Here is a 17175-nt window from a genome sequence, read left to right as displayed (position 1 = left end):
TCACCGAGCGGCGGCGATGGTGCGCGTCCAGATTAGCAAGAACAATGGGTTCCTCGAATACAAAGAAGCCGAGGTCGACATCCCAACGGAAGAAGAGGGCAAGCTGTCCATTGAGGACGTGAAGCTCCGGTGGGCGCATGCCATCTACGCCGAGGAAGACTTGTTCACGCTAGAAGGGCCGCACGAAATCAAGCTGTATCACATGCCATTGGGACACGACGTGGACTTGCTTAAGCCAAGCCAGCTGCATGAATGGATATCCACTCCGTCGTCTCAATGGGTCCTCGATATCTTTGCCCGTCCTCTGATCACGTCGTCCATCGGCGGCGCCATCAACATCGACACCACGACGACCGACAGGTATGTCTGTCGGATTGACACTCTCACACGCCGCCGTCATTCATTACAGTCCCCGCCTCGTCATCACGCGAGCCAATGCAACTCCCAAAGTCGCCGCGCGTGCCACAGCCCGACATCCGTTCTCCCGTCGCGACCCCCATTGGCATGTGGGCACATGGTACCCGTCCATTTCCGTCCACACAAAATGAAATGTTCTTGCAGGGTTCCTCAGCTCAACACATCTCTCACCACCCCCCGTCGCGACAGCAACACGAGCACTGGTAGCGCCACGTCGTTCATCGGCGGCATCATGGGCACGCGCGGCCACCTGCAGACCGAGTACGAGGACATTTTGCAGACGACATTTCGTGCGCAGGAAACGTTGCGCAAGTTTGCCAGCATCGGCAAGCCCGTGACCACCCACAGCATCCAAACCACGCTGCTCCCTCTGGCCATGGTAGACCCATGGCGTTATCACACTCTCATGGCGTTATCACACTCTCATGACGTTATCTGTAGGCATGTCCCAGCGCAATCTCGCGGCATGGCCCGAACGTGCTCTACCAAGGCGTGTACAACCTCGTGGATGCTGAGCTCCAGCGAGGCTTTGTGCAAGCTGTGCGTATTTGGTTTAGCTTTGACAACGAGCACACGGTCGAGGTTAACAACCCACCCACCATCCTCCTCCGCCTCACCATCGGCATGCAGGTGGCCAAACGAGATGGAAGCTTGGGGCTGAAGCCCGTGCGCCAACAAGATGGATGGATCGTCGTGCAGGCGGTGCCTGGCTCCCCGTGTGCCCTCGCCGGCATGCCGGACGACGAAGTGTTTCTCACGCATGTGAATGGCGTGGACGTGTCGCCGCCGCAGTGTCCCGCCAGTGCCGACAAGGCGCGGCAGTCCAATGGCAACGTCAGCTGGGCGGGCAACGTCGTGCCGCTCGTCGAGCCCTGCGACGTGTGCGTGTTTACGTACTTTTAAGGACAGAATGCCGAATATGGGTAGATTGTCCACTCGTGTTCGACTGGGAAGAGTAGTAGTACTAGTAGTAGTAGTCGTAGCGCGCGCGGGTCATCAAAACACATACATATCCTCGATATTCGTAGCCCCACCCCACGTGTCGTCCAGGTAAAAGATAGACACGATCATGTGTATGTGCGTGCATGCCGTAGATCTGGCGAGCTAGCGCGCCCGTGGACCGACGACCAATGTACTCTGACTGGACGATAGTTGACAAGTTAGTTGGTGCCAAAGCTGGCTCGGATCTGTTTGGTCACAACGTCCATGCCGGTGTTTGCGTCCACTTGGACGAGCTTGCCTTGGCGCGCGTAAAAGTCGATCACGGGCTGGGTCTGCTTGTGGAACGCATCGAGGCGGGCACCCAGCGTCGCCACGTTGTCGTCCTTGCGCTGGATCAGCGGTTCGCCCGTGATGTCGTCAATGTCGGCCACCTTTGGGGGGTTGAACTTGACGTGGTAGCTGCGGCCGCTCGCGGCGTGGATGCGGCGACCAGAAATGCGCTCGACCAACACTTGGTCGGGGATGTTGAAGTTGACAACCTTATCCACTTGAGTATTGGTCTCCACGAGCATTTCGTCCAACTTCTCGGCTTGGACCACGGTGCGAGGAAACCCGTCGAGGATGAACCCGCGGCGGCATTCTGGGCTCGTGATCGCGTCCTTGATGATGCCAATCACGATTTCGTCCGTGACAAGGGCACCCGATTCCATGGCAGCCTTGGCCTTCTTGCCCATGTCCGTGCCGTCCCGCACCGCCGCGCGAAGCATGTCGCCCGTGGCCAAGTGGCACAAGCAATATTCGTCCTTCACGATCGGACTTTGGGTGCCTTTGCCGCAGCCCGGAGGGCCGATGAACACGGTACGGCGCTCCTTCTTGCCGGCACATTCCAAGCGCGTTTCAAGCTCCGCCAGTAGGGCCTTCGTCGGGATAGCAGCGAGAGACATTGGGGATGTGATGGATGTGCACGTCAACTCGCAAATTACAGATTGACTGGCGTCGTGATGTCATTGACCTCACATGGAGGACCTTCCAAGGACGGCCTCCCATTGGCTCATTAGTGCCACATCCTTCCGGATAATTACATCCTTAAGGTATTTTGACGAGATTGTGGGATGGGAAACCTTAAACAAGACTAAAATCGCCAACGTGGGGCTAAGCTCAGTCCTGTCACTTGAGCCGAGATCTTATAGGTATTCGGTGACCTAAGTTCACAAGAGGGATCTTCGCCTAAGTAGGAAGTGGTAAGGGGTCGTTTGCCCTATGAAATGACAAACACGTGGAAAATGAAGGGTCGGGTGTTGACGCGTTGGCTGGGGTGCAAGGTTCATACCGGTACAGTAACGTTACTGTCAGTGAAATTGAAATACCCTAAGCGGATGGCTCTGCTTATCCGGATGCACGGAGGAAGCAGTGGGGCTTCATTTTGAAAACACTAAAATTAGATGCGCAACCAGCGACTTGGATCACTTACTTTGCCATGGCGTTCAAGAACATCCAGGCTCGAACGCGAGATGAGCGCAAAGCGGTTCGAGACAAAGAGACATGGGAGAAGGATCGCCTTCGTGCGCGCAAGGAAGGATACATTCGCGTGGACACGTCAATTTCGGGAAGCGCCATGACAGTTCAAGCGGCCGGGTCGCAAGGGTACATGTCGGACGCGGATCGTTTCCACACGGACGTGGCGGGTGAAGAAAAGGTAGTGCGTGAGTCGCGTATTGCGAAGCATCAGATGTCATACGACACCCGCCGCCGCGACAATCAAGTCCGCGAAGACCAGCGGTGGAAAGCCATGGATGAAAAAGCTACCGAGGAAAAGAAGCGATGGGACCATCTCCGCGACGACGGCGGCAAAGCTCGTCGCAACAAGTCTAGTTGCGAATTCAATCCCATCACACTCAAGTACAACGACGGAAAGGACGGCGAGCGGCTCAAGCAAGCCGACACGGAAATTCGGCATCGCGCGTCCGTCCGCGCTGCGAACTTGCAGTTCAACAGTTCCCGAGGAGGCATCAACCCCATCACCGGCGACCCCATTAAGCGTGTGCAGACCTAGCTAGCTTGATCCATAACCGTCAGTTGCATCAGTGTTATTGGACTCACGTTAACTTGACTTACCACATGCTAATAATTTGGCGCCGTTTCGAAGAATCCGGATAACAGGATCGCCGAGAGGTCGTATCCGTACGAGCCTGTGGTGGCGCTTCTGAAAGTTCTCATTCCAAGCAATAAGCAACAAGATGGCTGACGCGGCTGTGAAAGGTATCCTAACGCAATGCATTCAAATGGCAGTGCAAGGAATGTTCACATGATGACGTCGTGTAGAAGTGCCTCCTTCCACAGAAGACAAGGACGTTGTGTCCGAACCCAAGGTACGAACACAAGTCGTCTCCTAGCCCAACGTGATCGTATATGTGTTGTATCATGCAGGTCGATGGCTCGGCCGAGTCCAAGACGCAAGATAACGACGACACCACGGAAGCCAAGAACGCGGAGAAGGTGGCCGATCAATCCGCCGCCAAGTTGGACGTGCAGTCGCTTCCAATCCGCGCTTACTTGGACCAAACGGTGGTGCCCATCTTGCTGCAGGGCATGTCGTCCTTGGTCAAGGAGCGCCCCCCCAACCCCATTGAATGGCTTGCGGCCTACTTAATTAAAAATAACCCCCAGGGCCCGAGCACCAACTCCAAATAATCCCGCGAAAATGCTTTCTTTTTTTTCAGTTTTTTTTTGCGTTGGAAAACCAGCGACAGTCGGAAAAAAAGATCGTCGTTTTTGTTTATGCCGTGTCGCCTTGATACCCGCGTCCACCGCGGGAGCTCCCCCGACCGCCGCGACTGCTTCCATCACGTCCACCTCGGCCACGACCTTCGCCGCGTCCGCGGCCGCCGCCGTCCCCTCGACCACGGCCGCCTTCACCTCGTCCTCGACCACCACCTTCACCGCGACCCCGGCCACCTTCGCCACGGCCGCGGCCGCCTTCACCTCGACCGCGACCTCCGCCGTCGCCTCTGCTGCCGACGCCGCCTCGACCGCCCCGGCCCCGACCGCGAAGAGAATTTCGATCTACGATGGTTATATCATTCAACTGCATAAGTAGTGCGGATGCAGATGCGATGCTTACCTTTCTTTGTCAAGTCTTCCTCGACCACCATGTCCAAAATCTACATTGTCCTCGTGAGTACCATATGTACAGTACATGATCGCGCAAGGCGTACCTCGTCCGGAATGCGAATGTACTTGATCGTGTTCCCTCGGATGTAGCACTCCGGAAGCTTCCAGAAGCGATCACCATCCTACGAAGGGGATCGTCGAATACTCAAGTGTCGTGGCGATGATGGAGTTGGCATGTCGAAATTGACTCTACCTTGGCCGTACAGATCACTTCTTTCAAGTTGATGTTCATCCATGTGTCGCAGTTCACAAGCTGACCGTTATACGTGTCGCCGCTCTTCAGTTCCACCAACTAACAATCGTCATGCTGGCATGAGTCACTCTCAAAGAAGAGTTTCATTGCATCGCCTTACCATGGGCGCCCCTTGGGCAGTCTGCAGCAGCGACAAAGGTAACTATCCACATACGCATCATGAGTACTTTACTGCACTCCACCATGGCAGACTGGCAGGTGGCATCAGGACAAGTCGCTGTCGCCTCCACCGCCGACGAGGCTTCCCTACCATCTTCTGTGGCGCTGTGAAATTCTACTCCCTTCGTCTCGAATTTTAGCCAATCAAAACGTGTTGTGAAATCTACCAATCACGCCCTCAGATTATTTTTTGCAAGGACAAAGCAACATGTCCTCGGCTAGCAGCCGCGCCTTGGCGCTCTACCGACGCATCTTGCGCGTCGCAAGGACATGTAAGGCAAACTGATCGTCGTACACGTGACTCATGGCTTAGCTTGCAGGGGAAGGTCCTGAGAAGGAGCGTTTGTACATCAAGCAAGAAGCGAGGTACGTTGGTCGTCCATTGTCCTCATTCGTTTTATCCCACCACATGCAAACGGAAGTGGAATCAACAGCACGACGTATAGGCGTCAATTCGAAGGGAATCGTCAACTCAGGCGTATGGATGAAGTTGAAAATGCCATTCTACAAGGAGAACAGCGTTTGGAAGTGGGCTTGCACTATAAAATCCCATACCCTCGACCAATGTACGCCGATCCTGGCACGGTTGGCGGCGACAACAACTTCCAGCGTCAGTCCAACCGCCACAAAGCGAAGGGTGGACAATTGGAGAAAAAGTCGAGCTTGAATGCGTTCAAATGGAAGTGATTGCACCTGCATTGACATAAGCTTCCACGCGGTAGAATTCAGCGGAGAAACAGCATCAGGTGTAACCATGTCGAAGCCCCTACAAGCGCGCCATTCTCATGAAAGAATGACATTGCGCTTTGCATTTCTAGCAAACGTCACTCCGTATCTTGATCCCCAGAGTTGCGGCGGCGCGGCCTCTTGCGCTTGGACTGGGGATGGATACGTTATCCGGATGATCTCTAAATTGTCATTTATCCGGATATGCCTTGAAATATCATACGCCAAAGTATAGATTTTCACAGGATTAGTAGTCCCCACAAAGCCACTCCAAGACGCACACATCATGGCCGGAAAGCTGCTCATCGCCGCGGGCAGCCTGCTCCTAGTGCATGCTGGTTACTACACTCTGCAATGTAAGTCGATGCCACTTTCCATATGTGTGGCTGTCGATGTGCGTGAATCTCACCTGTCCTCATTGCCTTCAGACGAAGAGTACGTCAAGCTCGCAGAAGTCCCAGACGCCTCGTTGCCGCCACTTGCGGTGCGTGCCACACATGCAACGCAGTCTCCCGTGCCCTAGTTTGCTTGAGCCCATCACATGAGTGGTTATTTTGAGTAGGCCAAGGTGGAGCTGACGATTTCGTTCCTCTTTTTCCTGGTGGGCGTGCTCCTCACGGCGGGCGACTTTGCGCCGATCCGGTCGACGCAGTTTTTCAACACCAAGTACGATCTACGGCCACATTCAACCTCCCATATGGGTCCTTATCTCATGCATTAGATCGTTTGATTGGATCGCGTCCAACCCCGAGTTTGCCGTGTTCAACCACCGCGGCAAGTACCTCCCAAAGAAGAAGGACACGTAGCCATATTGTTTCAACGACAAACGTGGTCGGTAGAAAAGCAAGTACAAACCCGTAGTTCAGCCACACTATTTCATTGTTCAGGATGACTCGCGTTACTAAATACACTATTTTCACACAACTAGCAACCGATGTATCTATCACCTCCATGAACCCAATATGTAACTTCGCACACTACTAGTAACGTTAGTGAACGGTTCATGCATGCGAAATATGTACACCCCATCGTAACATGCCAAGGATCTACCGGTAGGTATGACCTACGAAGTTATATGCACTACTAGTACATCAATAGTACGTACTTAGTAGTTGGCGACTACCGGTATCTCCATGGTCAATCGGTTCTACTACATAACCCAGTCGAGTTGAATCGTCCTCCATCTCCAACGCCATGCAGTTCCTCCATCTTGATCGCCATGCTATGTATGCTGTGTTACATTTGCTGCCACATCAACGCGACTCCTATTTATAGCGCTCAACTCGTTCCCCCGTTATTGTTGCCCTGCACACTCCAGTTTACAACATGCACGTTCGTGGCTTGTTGGTGCTTTTCGCGTTGGTCTTAGTAACCGACGCGTACCGCCTTCGCCGCACGGCAGACGACGACGAATGTGTGACAGAGTGTCGCGCGTTCGTCGACAACTTCCAAGAAGACACGTGCGAGCCATTTCGGTACCGCGTCCCTCGGCCGGCGCTGTACTCTCGATGCACAGAGGCCTACTCCGCTGGTACGCCCCCCCTCCATCTCCCCTGTCTTTTCCCCCAACTTTTTAATTTGTTCCATTCTCCGCCTCAACTCATACGAATGATATTCGTTCTAGCCACGGCGGCAGGGTGCTCCTACTGCTCTGCTACGGCCGCCAAGTTAGCGCACATCACGGACAGCGTGTTCCACTACTGCGACCAGTGGGGCCGCGGCCACGACCGAGGGTACGAGCAAGCGTGCAAGGACGGGTACCTTACCTCGACCAACCACGTCAAGCGTTTCCTCAAAACCAGCCAGTACGAGCCCGTGCAAGATGACCGTGTCGACAGCCGGCCGAAAGATGAGTCGAACAACCCGCGCCGCAACACCGACGACGACGATATGGTCGAGTCAGCCGAGTCCATCGTCCAGCGTCATGTACGTACGCTCTCCAGGATGTCATCGTATATGCGACACAGATATACTAGTTGTACTAACTAGTGCGACTCATTAATAACGTTAGTTGAACGAAGCGCGCCGAGAAGCCATCAACGACTTTGAACACCGCGACCGCCACGACTACCGCGGCCTTTAAAAACAAGTTGATGAACATCATCTTGTGCCGATACCATATTAGCATTCATTCTTTTAGCCAATCATAATTCAAAAAATCAATATTTTTAGCCAATCATATCCCTGAGGCCATTTTGTTGCCGATTTCTACAATTCCCCAAAATTGGCAAATTTGGGTGAAATTGACAATAATTAAACACTTGTTGATTTTCGATCGCTCGTTTTTGTAGTTTTACTCCATGTCATCGTCATCATCGTCGTCATCCTTGTCGTCATCATTGTCACTGCCCATATAACTGCTATTGTCGTCAATCTCCAACCCTTCATACGCTTCGTCGTCTTCGTCGTCGTCACTGCCCATCTCAACCACGTCGTCGTTCTCCTCCGCTTCCGCCTTGACGACGGGCGCGACGGGCGCGGCCTTGATGCCTTCGTCTGTGAACAGCACGGCATTCAGGCGCTGCTTTGCGTAGTACGTGTGCACCGCCTTGCGAGTCTCGACGTGATGCACGTGCACCATGCGATCCAGCCCCACGGACGCCACGTACGGCAGCGTAGGGTGCAGCGCCAGGTCCCGGATAGACCCCACGGGGCCGTGGTATCGCCCCAGGTGCTTGAACGTGCGCATGTCGATGGCGTTCACGTTCCCGGCGGTGTCGCCGAAGATGACGCGGTTGCCCTGGACGAGCACGGCTGTGATGGGCAGGTCGCCAAACGATGTCTCAGACACCGGCCGCCGCTTGGCGCTGGTATCGTAGATGCGGATTTGATGGTACGCGGTGCCCACCACGAGGCGATGGCCTTCGCTGCCTCCCGCGGCGGACGTGGGCGGCAGGAACGTCATGGCTTTGACCCACACCGGCACGCGCATATCCAGGTTGTCGTGCGTGATGTTCTTCGCTTTAAAAATGGCCTTCTGGGTCTGCAAGTCCCACAGGTTCGCGTCGCGCTCTTTCCCGCCGATCCCAATCACATTCGATGCGAATGGGTTCACTCGCAGCGTCTGGATGTCGTTGCCAACGTTGAACGACGGCGGGTTGGGCTTGACGTGGAGCGGGTGGACGACTTCTACGTGTCCTGCCGTGTTGCATCGCACGATGGAACCATATTCCGCGATGACGCCCATCCCAACAGGACTGCCTTCGCGCGTGAAGCTCCACGGCGACCCGCCGTGGACGCCAACGCAATCGACATCTCCATTTGTGCGCGCCACGACCACGTCCTTCTCAGACCACGCGAGGTATCGAGCAGACGTGCTACGGCTCTGAGCTGTGCCTGCCAGCACGGTGGCCGTCGCCGCTTCTACTGCCACGTTCTTGACCAACCCTGTTTCATCGGCAATGATCACGCGCATGGTGCTTCAACTCTAGCACTATCCAATGAATGATTTCAAACGCAAAAAACTCAACGAACCACTGGCCGCAACCTGGGGGCCAATACAGGCTTTTCATTGGCTGTATTGGTAAAACAAAACCTGAAAACTATCCAATCCTTTTGTTCCATTTGGAGAAAAACAATGTAGATATAACCAATCAAAACTATACTCTCAGTAGGGGAGTTTCAGTCCTGTGAAGTCTACTCGAGGAGAGACACAAGCATGCATTAAGAAAAGTGCGCGGAGGCAGGAGCACACACAACATCCCGCGGTGGTGTCCTTATGAAGGTCATGCAGGGGGGATACGCCGACGATCGTGCGAGCCCTTTCCTCGTTCGAAGGTCATTGCATACTGTAGCAAATGGGAAGCAGTGCATAGTGTTCAGAACTCGACTTCGAGTACAAGGCACATCAAAAGGGCATGAAGTAAAAGCAAATATGTGTCGCATTGACATCCATTACATCGCCATGGACGCCTCGAGTCGACGCAATTCTTCAAGCTCGTCGGCATCGGCTTTGCCCGTGACTTTGACCTGGGATACGGCATGCGTGGGGACCTCGGGAAGGTTGAACATAGCTTGCGCAGGCTGCTGGGCGACAGTTTGAGGTCGGGCTTGGACAGGCGCCGCGACGGGGGACGCAGCCAACTGTTCCTCCATGGCCAGGTCGTCCAATTCCCTCAACTGCTGTTCCAGTTCGTCTTCGTCGTACAAGGCATTCCCGAGGGGCTGGGAGATCGCACGACCGATTTCATCTGCCGTGGCCATTTCTTCCTGGATGTCGTCCATGATGTCGTCGACGGAATCCACGTTCATTTGGCCGTGGATTGCCTTCATCTGGTTCGCGCCGCTGCGGAGTGCCGTGAACGTCGCCATGTTCACTTGCGTCGACTCGAGGGTCATGACTTGTGTCTCCAACGTCATGCGCGCGCCCTGCAGTTTCTCCACCTCCGATTCGTACATTTTTTTGCGCTTCAAACAAAAGATGGCGCCGCGCTTGTCTTTCGCGGCCGATTTCTTCTTGGCCTCGTCTAACTGCAGCTCCATCTTCTTCTCGATGTGGGCCTCCCGCTTCTCTAGGGTATCTAGTTGTTCCCTCAGCTTGCGGATCGTCTCTGCCGTATCCGCGGGACTTGTTCGCACCGGCGCGGGTGCCTTCCGTCCGAACAAGTTCATCGTGTCCACGTAAGTCCAAGAATGGCAGAAAGCAAATGATAACCCCCAGAGAAAGACATACATTCTCGAATAGAAACCCAGCTTTCCTTCCACTGAGCGACCGACATTCCGATGAACTGAATTTTGCCATGTACGGTTTTATACCGTACGTACACTGTACATTAACGTACAACTGTGTTGTACGTCCAGTGCGCAACCAATTCAACCAACCCAGAAAGTGATGGGGAACGAAGCGAGCCGGGCTGTGGACCTGTCGCCAGGGCCGTCGTCGTTAGCGGCACCCTCTTCTTCGGGCATGTCGGCGCCAATGGGATCCATTCGAAGGATGGACAAGGTGATTCGGAAGAAGGTTCGCGGGGAGATAACGTACAACATGAAGCTGTTGATCCGTGGCGAGCGCGGGACTGGGAAAACGTCGTTGGTAGCACGATTGCAGGGTTTGCCGATCCCAGAAACCCACGTGCCCACAAGAGAGATCGAGACGGCGTCCATCAACTGGAGCATGAAGGGCAGCTCGGAAGAGAGCGTCAAGTGCGAAGTGTGGGACGTGGTGGACGTTGGGTTGACGTCCAAGGACGACTCGGACGCCGCGGACGCGGCCATGTTGGACTCGGAATCGCAGGGCCGACACCAAGTGGCCCCCGTGGATGCGCAAAACGTCGACGTGTACCAGAACGCCCACGGCGTGATCTTCCTCATGGACATCTCCAACTACGCGAGTCTCGAGTATGTCAAGCATCAGCTGGACATGGTGCCCATTCACATCCCGACGTTGATCATCGGCACATTCCGCGACTTACGACGTGCAGACGGCGAGCCTCTGAAGCGCGCGATCTTCAAGGAGGATGTCCAAGCGCTGCTGTATGGCACGGCCAAGGACATGAAGAACCCCGCGTTCCGTCGGCCCGTCGAGCAGCATTACTTTGAGGCTTCGCTTAGCAATTGCTACGGGCTCAAGGCGCTGCACACGTACTTGAGCATTCCGTTTCTGCATCTCAAGGTGGCCACGGTCAAGCAGCAGCTCAAACTGCTCGAAACCGACTTGGCCACCGCCAAACTCAATGTCGACACGACCATCTCGACCCAAAAGTACAGCCACTTTGTGCACACGATAGCCGCAGGCGCCGACATTCGAACTGGGCGCCGCCACGTGTCTAGTACTACTACTAGTAGTACTAATCCTAGTAGTCGCCCGGCGTCGGCGTCAACTACTACTACGACGACTGCAACTACCAATCCGACGCTCGGTGCAGGAGGCGACTTGGACGACGATGCCACCTCGACGGATGCCGAGCCGTCTACCCCTCGACCTCGAGACCCTCGGCCGCCATCGCCGCCAACTCCGACGCCGCTGCGTGGACCCGCCATGCCAGACATGGACGACGACGACGAGGACGGCGGTGGTGCCGACAGGGGACGAGCTGACCGTGTGCAAGAGGATGAGGCCACGGCACGGAATGTGGACCATGTTGACGACGACGACGACCTGCCGGCGCGCGGTGCGGACGACGTCGAACCGGAAGCGCCGAGTCCTCTGCGCACCGAACACATCCAAGTGAAGCCGTCCCATACCAGCACAAGCAGCAAAAAGAAGGACAACCTCCCCCTTCCCCCAACTCCATCCTCCCCCCCTTCTTCTTCCACCGGTCGTCCTACTCCTCCCCCCGCTCCTCCATCATCATCATCAGCGTCCAATGCTGGAAAGGCATCGGCGGCGGGCGGTGCGAGGCGCCGGTCGTGGGATAAAGCAGAGACGTTGGAGGATTTCACCGTGTCGACCGACATGGACCGGTTCTATTCCGACGCCAGTTCCAACGACGACGACGACGACGAGGTATTGTATCATGTCCTGGTCGCATGTACATATATATATTGATATTGTTTACAGGATGTGGTGGTGCGCACGTTGGGGCAGCAGCCGCGAGTCTACCGCAAACAAGACTTTCTCTACAGCGACTCGTCCTCCGACAGCGACGACGACGACGTGGAGGTACCGCCAGATGTTCCGGCGTACGTTTCGGTTCAACAGGTCGCCCGCCAGTCCACGCGACCGCCGCCGCCGTCTCTACCTCCGCCGGCCATCGTCGTTGTATCAGACAAGCAACAACCACCAACGTCCCCCCCGCCCCCACCATCGACACGATCGCCTACCAAGGCGGGTCTGCAAGCAGAAACCACCCCCACGCCCCTCAACGACGACGGCGACGACGAGGGCATGGACGACGTGACGCAGACGAAACCACGGTCGAGTGACTCGGAGGCTAAACCGGTCACGCGACCTCACTCGAAGACCCGCCCCTTGGTCGTCGAGTCGGACGACGACGACAAGCCCGACGTTGTCATGTCGTCATCCCCTGCTTCCGTGACCCGAAAACAAGAGTCCAGTAATGATTCAAACCAGAGTGACACCGATGACAGCATCGCGCATGCGACAACGCGCGCCACAAGCCCCTTGTCCCCCCCCGCGGCAGCTTCGAACCAACGACCGCCCCCCGTCGTCGATTCTTCGGATGCTGAGGCGTCGCCTTTGCAGCCAGATGATGCGGACGAGGGCGGGACCGTGGAGGACGAGCTTGCCGCCGACTCGCGACCAGCGCCTTCCCCTCCTCCTCACCTTCCCCGTCGAGAAGCAGAGCCTTTGGTCTTATCACCGCAACATGGAAAGGATCATGCAAAAGACAACGAGGAGCAGCTTTCGAGTGATGACGACGACGATGTGTTCTTGGATGTAATCTTGGACGACGACAATGAGGACGAGGATGTGCCACCGCTTGCTAACCACCACCCGTGTGACTCTCCAGAGTCGAGTGACAGCGACGTACCCGACGACATCACTCACACCGCAAAGCACTTCGCACAACTCCCGGTCACTCGAACGAAAGGGGCGCAGCTTCCAGCAACACCTGTAGCAACGATTCCCGTCTCGACCACCTCCACAATGCCGTCGCTGACTGTGCTCAACGTGATGTCGTCGACACCAGTCGACGTCGTGCCGCCCGTCATAACGTCACCCGCGCGGTCGTCTTCGTCGTCGTTCAAGGCGACCACCCGGCCCATAAAGACCCGCTTGCACATGGTCGATTCTGACAACGACCTCAGCAGCAGTCCCGTGGCTGCCACTTCAAAGGCGATGCTTCCATCAACCAGCGGCGACCACGAGTTTGTCGTCGAAAAATCCTCGTCGTTCTGGAGTGATGACGATGATGATAATGACGAGGACGAGAAGGTGTTTGTCGGGAATACAAACAGCCCAGCAGTGGGTCGTAATGCCGCCACCACCGCCACCGCCGCCCGGCCTTTCAAGCCAACAGCCGCTGCCGCGCCTCCTGCCGCCGCCGCCACCGTGCCCCTGAATGCCAGTGTACTCGCCGCCATCGAACAAGCCCGACGCGCTGCGTTGGAGATGCTCCCAAGCACTGCTACTATATCAACCCCAGCATCTTTTGGCTCTAGGGGAGGGGTATCGGACGAGGAGGTGGCGCTGCCGACAAGGAAAGTCAAAGCCGACAAACCGAAAAAGAAAAAAGTAGGTGCCTCGTCGACCAAAAAGACAAGTAGGAAAAGTAGTGCCAGTCGGATGCACGTGGTAGCCAGCGACGAGGACTAACACGTTTGATAAAGCAGAGTAACAACTAGTTTTGTCAAAGGGTGGATGGGATTGCCATGTGCTTTTGGTCAGTGGCAGGCAGAACCTTGGTGCGGAGTCCATGCTTTCGATGAAACTTGTACAGGCATCCCTTTGAAAACGCGAGGCGCTGGGGACACTGGAACGTCGCGTTGAACACAGAACGCCAAGATGACATTGGCTGAAAAGAGCGAACTGGCTGCATGCTCAGCATGTACGGAACCCTGCCGCGACGTATTCCGAGCTGGCAACATGGGCCAACGAAGCGATCACCCCCTCAAAGTCGACCAGTGGAAATGCCATCAAGCGCCACGTGAATCAAAGCCAACGTCCCCACAACGGAGAAAGAAGCATGGATCGCGGTGTGTCGCTGCCGGACGTAGAACATCTAGTTGTCGAGTGGGTCCTCCGTTGTGAAGTGTTGCGAGTAACGTTATGCATCACTGGAGAGCTCATCCGAAAGCAAGCCGCCTTCATCTTTCACAAATGATTATTCCCACAATTTTTGTTACATGCACCTTGAATAATAACATTATTGTTCGTCGTATTAATATGTTACTACGTATTATTGTGCTTTTGACAGTAATAAGGGAATTGAACTTGAAAGTGCGATATAATTAATAAGTTAGCTGTGTTTTCTGGCAAGAATGTCAGCCCACGCTGTTGGATATTTTTGACGCCAAAGTTAACTTACAGTTAATGACAAGAGGTGCGTGAGTGCATGCATGTATGTTGTACGCATCCATTTGCTGCACCACAATGGTTATTCATCAAATTAACGATATTTACCACAAACCCTACACGAGCGAGTTTGGCCTTCCATAACAAAGTCGGTGGGTTGTATGTTGGCCATGCCGCTTTCATTATGGCACGCGCAAGCTTGATTTAATTCGGCAAGTACGGTTCAATGAAGGCACGAGCAGCGCTGACGCGTTCATAGATACCTGGCGTGCCGCGTTCACCACATTCAAAGCCCCAGCTGACCACCCCCACCAATCGCACGGCACCGTTTTCTTCGATGGTCAACGGCCCCCCCGAGTCGCCGTGACAGGAGTTTTGTCCTTCCACCCCTGCACCCAACATCGTATCGGTCACTTGGGCAGGGAACAACGCAGCCGAGGCCCTGGTGTTGTTCCAGGTCGTGACGTTCAGCTCCTTGAGCACTTGCGATTTGGGGCCAACAATCTCGGCAGCTCCCCAGCCGCGTACCCAAGTGAGCACGTCCGCCGGAACGAATTCAAACGACACCGCCACAGGTTGGATGGTCGTGATGTTGCGGTCCAAGATTACGATGCCCACGTCGGTGCCATCGGGGTGTGTGATTTCCTGGATGACAGTAGCATTTTCCCCGTCGGCAAAACCAGTTAAATAGTGCGTGCCCACGACCACATAACGTAGAAAATCTCTAAAACAATGCGCCGCTGTCAAAACGACATTGGGGGCGATCAGACTACCGCCGCACACGGTCTCACCATCGCGCGACGCCTTGAGCCCAACCACATAACGGTGCTGGCCGAATTGGGCTTCCTGGCCCCCGAGGATTTCGAAACCGTCGTCAGGGGCCTCATCACCCCAAGCGATTTTGGCTGGGACAATTTGGTCTTGAGCCAAGGCAGCGACGGCTACGGTGAAAACGAAAAGGAGTGCGAACTTCATGATGAAAATTGGAAAATGAATGGTCTTTTCATCTACATATGTATACGTATAGAGCAAGTCAATCCAATCGTTTACGTCAGACTGTGATTGCACTAGCACACCAACTACCAAGGTTAACCAAATGGATACAGTTGGGAGCGGTGCGACTTGTGCCACGAGGGCCTTGACCTTGTCGGGCTCGGCATCGGAATAGATGGTCGTGACGGCCTGAAGGACCTTCTCGATCGCAGCGGCCCGTTCCCTGGCCATGTCTTCTTGCAATCCCACGAGTTTCTTGCGCAGGTCGGAGCCATTGACTAGGTCTGCCGTTGGTGGGAACAGCGCCGTGGCATGTGTTGAATAATTCCCTCATTAAAAGAGTTCCATTGTTGTTTTGACCCGAAATACTGTTTCAATGAGGGAATTATTGCATCCAGATACAACTTTGTACCTCGTTGTTTCCGACAGCTGATCCGCCATGCATTCAGCTCCTCTGACATGTGCACAAACGTCGTCTTCGAGAGGAGCCCAACGCATGGCGGATGTGCGCACAAGCGAGAATAGTTCCCGCATTATTAATAAAACAGTTCCACTGTTGTTTTGACCCGAAATACTGCTTCAATGAGGGAATTATTACATCCAGATACATCTTTTCGCCAGTAGCCCTGTAACCTGGGACTCCATCCTACCCCCGGTGACTACCAACGATGCTAAATCTCCGGGGTTAACTGCATCGCTAGTGGTTAGCTATCGCTAACCACTGAGATGCATTAGAGCATCTCCACCGCGCCCAGTAAATTGGCCAATCAGTAAATCTGTGTGCTGATTTACTGAAAATTTACTGAAATATTTTCGCACCGCGAGCGGCATCTGGTTCAGTACTTTACTGACCAGCAAATATTCCAGTAAAAGTCTCGCTAATTTACTGGACTTTGGGTGGATTTGCTGGAGTCAGTATCCGCATAATATAGCCGGATACAATCAAAAGCCCCCAATCACTCGTTTTTATTGTCGAAAGAGGGTCATGTCGAGGGAAGGAACTACCTTCCAGCTGAGCAAGAAACTTTCTGCCGCGCGTGGTTGCATGTGTCGCTAGACCCTATCGTTGGGAATGACCAGAAGTCATCCACCTTCTACGAAAAAGTAGCCGCCGTGTACAACGATAAGCATGAGTATGACATAGTCCATAAGCATTCAAACATCATATATAATGCATCGCGTAGAGCACGCACGCCTGGAAGCTTACAGATACACTGGCGTGACATCATCCAGAAACATGTTTCCCTCTTTTGTGGTGCGTACAAAAAGGCGTTGCACAACCCTCCTTCTGGAACCAACAACAATGATCACTTATAATTAAATGTAATAGACGAAGTTGGCATTTTCAAAGTTCAAGCCGATATGGTGAAGGCGATACATGAACGCAACGCCATTGCATGCGAGAATAGCCAACTCAAGATGTTCACGGTGCGCGTTGACCCCGACGACGCTGCTGCTTCAGCGTTCATAGCCGCGAAACGACGCTCAGCAATGTTGGACATCGAGTTAGAAATCGAAACCAAGCGGCAAAAAGTCATTGCACTTCGTCGGGCTAATGATGGTGCAGCCGGTACTTTAAGTACTCTAGCCCAAGAGC

The 17175-nt window shown here is 54.5% G+C and overlaps 12 protein-coding genes across 13 annotated transcripts; 7 read left to right on the top strand and 5 right to left on the bottom strand.

The window, feature by feature from the left end:
* The first annotated feature begins 7 nt into the window (after positions 1-7).
* H257_11685 lies at positions 8-1341 on the top strand. Of its 2 annotated transcripts, XM_009838683.1 has the most exons (5): positions 8-360; positions 410-517; positions 562-796; positions 859-999; positions 1048-1341. In XM_009838683.1, exons 1-5 carry the CDS (start codon positions 17-19, stop codon positions 1318-1320), a joined length of 1101 nt encoding a protein of 366 aa, XP_009836985.1. In that variant the 5' UTR covers positions 8-16; the 3' UTR covers positions 1321-1341. The 2 variants fall into 2 exon arrangements, with proteins under 2 accessions (XP_009836985.1, XP_009836984.1); XM_009838682.1 differs by having other exon boundaries at positions 859-1341.
* A 30-nt stretch (positions 1342-1371) lies between these two features.
* Positions 1372-2336, bottom strand: H257_11684 (hypothetical protein). The gene has a single exon (XM_009838681.1). The coding sequence runs from the start codon at positions 2301-2303 to the stop codon at positions 1578-1580; it is 726 nt and encodes a 241-aa protein (XP_009836983.1). The 5' UTR covers positions 2304-2336; the 3' UTR covers positions 1372-1577.
* A 455-nt stretch (positions 2337-2791) lies between these two features.
* Positions 2792-3481, top strand: H257_11683 (hypothetical protein). The gene has a single exon (XM_009838680.1). The coding sequence runs from the start codon at positions 2837-2839 to the stop codon at positions 3410-3412; it is 576 nt and encodes a 191-aa protein (XP_009836982.1). The 5' UTR covers positions 2792-2836; the 3' UTR covers positions 3413-3481.
* Positions 3482-3564: 83 nt separating this feature from the next.
* On the top strand, positions 3565-4094 carry H257_11682 (hypothetical protein). Its single transcript, XM_009838679.1, has 3 exons — positions 3565-3618; positions 3682-3728; positions 3787-4094. The coding sequence occupies exons 1-3, from the start codon at positions 3597-3599 to the stop codon at positions 4048-4050; spliced, it is 333 nt and encodes a 110-aa protein (XP_009836981.1). The 5' UTR covers positions 3565-3596; the 3' UTR covers positions 4051-4094.
* Positions 4044-5069, bottom strand: H257_11681 (hypothetical protein). Its single transcript, XM_009838678.1, has 6 exons — positions 5034-5069; positions 4884-4925; positions 4724-4822; positions 4575-4652; positions 4481-4520; positions 4044-4422 (listed from the first exon to the last, which is right to left on the bottom strand). Exons 1-6 carry the CDS (start codon positions 5034-5036, stop codon positions 4136-4138), a joined length of 549 nt encoding a protein of 182 aa, XP_009836980.1. The 5' UTR covers positions 5037-5069; the 3' UTR covers positions 4044-4135.
* A 69-nt stretch (positions 5070-5138) lies between these two features.
* H257_11680 (hypothetical protein) lies at positions 5139-5719 on the top strand. The gene is made up of 3 exons (XM_009838677.1): positions 5139-5214; positions 5263-5308; positions 5389-5719. Exons 1-3 carry the CDS (start codon positions 5151-5153, stop codon positions 5627-5629), a joined length of 351 nt encoding a protein of 116 aa, XP_009836979.1. The 5' UTR covers positions 5139-5150; the 3' UTR covers positions 5630-5719.
* Positions 5720-5905: 186 nt separating this feature from the next.
* H257_11679 (hypothetical protein) lies at positions 5906-6604 on the top strand. The gene is made up of 4 exons (XM_009838676.1): positions 5906-6024; positions 6097-6152; positions 6231-6334; positions 6390-6604. Exons 1-4 carry the CDS (start codon positions 5955-5957, stop codon positions 6472-6474), a joined length of 315 nt encoding a protein of 104 aa, XP_009836978.1. The 5' UTR covers positions 5906-5954; the 3' UTR covers positions 6475-6604.
* A 346-nt stretch (positions 6605-6950) lies between these two features.
* H257_11678 (hypothetical protein) lies at positions 6951-7846 on the top strand. Its single transcript, XM_009838675.1, has 3 exons — positions 6951-7199; positions 7293-7594; positions 7680-7846. Exons 1-3 carry the CDS (start codon positions 6995-6997, stop codon positions 7749-7751), a joined length of 579 nt encoding a protein of 192 aa, XP_009836977.1. The 5' UTR covers positions 6951-6994; the 3' UTR covers positions 7752-7846.
* A 115-nt stretch (positions 7847-7961) lies between these two features.
* H257_11677 (hypothetical protein) lies at positions 7962-9124 on the bottom strand (the record flags this gene model as incomplete). The annotated part of the gene is made up of 1 exon (XM_009838674.1): positions 7962-9124. Exon 1 carries the CDS (start codon positions 9081-9083, stop codon positions 7962-7964), a length of 1122 nt encoding a protein of 373 aa, XP_009836976.1. The 5' UTR covers positions 9084-9124.
* Positions 9125-9273: 149 nt separating this feature from the next.
* On the bottom strand, positions 9274-10303 carry H257_11676 (hypothetical protein). The gene has a single exon (XM_009838673.1). It carries the CDS (start codon positions 10277-10279, stop codon positions 9563-9565), a length of 717 nt encoding a protein of 238 aa, XP_009836975.1. The 5' UTR covers positions 10280-10303; the 3' UTR covers positions 9274-9562.
* A 175-nt stretch (positions 10304-10478) lies between these two features.
* On the top strand, positions 10479-13928 carry H257_11675 (hypothetical protein). The gene is made up of 2 exons (XM_009838672.1): positions 10479-12113; positions 12168-13928. Exons 1-2 carry the CDS (start codon positions 10500-10502, stop codon positions 13884-13886), a joined length of 3333 nt encoding a protein of 1110 aa, XP_009836974.1. The 5' UTR covers positions 10479-10499; the 3' UTR covers positions 13887-13928.
* Positions 13929-14789: 861 nt separating this feature from the next.
* H257_11674 (hypothetical protein) lies at positions 14790-15809 on the bottom strand (the record flags this gene model as incomplete). Its single annotated transcript, XM_009838671.1, has 2 exons — positions 14790-15554; positions 15690-15809. The coding sequence occupies 2 exons, from the start codon at positions 15807-15809 to the stop codon at positions 14790-14792; spliced, it is 885 nt and encodes a 294-aa protein (XP_009836973.1).
* Positions 15810-17175: the final 1366 nt, after the last annotated feature.

This window comes from Aphanomyces astaci (genome assembly GCF_000520075.1).
Source record: "Aphanomyces astaci strain APO3 unplaced genomic scaffold supercont1.35, whole genome shotgun sequence".
Taxonomy (NCBI): domain Eukaryota; phylum Oomycota; class Saprolegniomycetes; order Saprolegniales; family Verrucalvaceae; genus Aphanomyces; species Aphanomyces astaci.
This window is presented reverse-complemented; position numbering and strand designations above follow the sequence as displayed.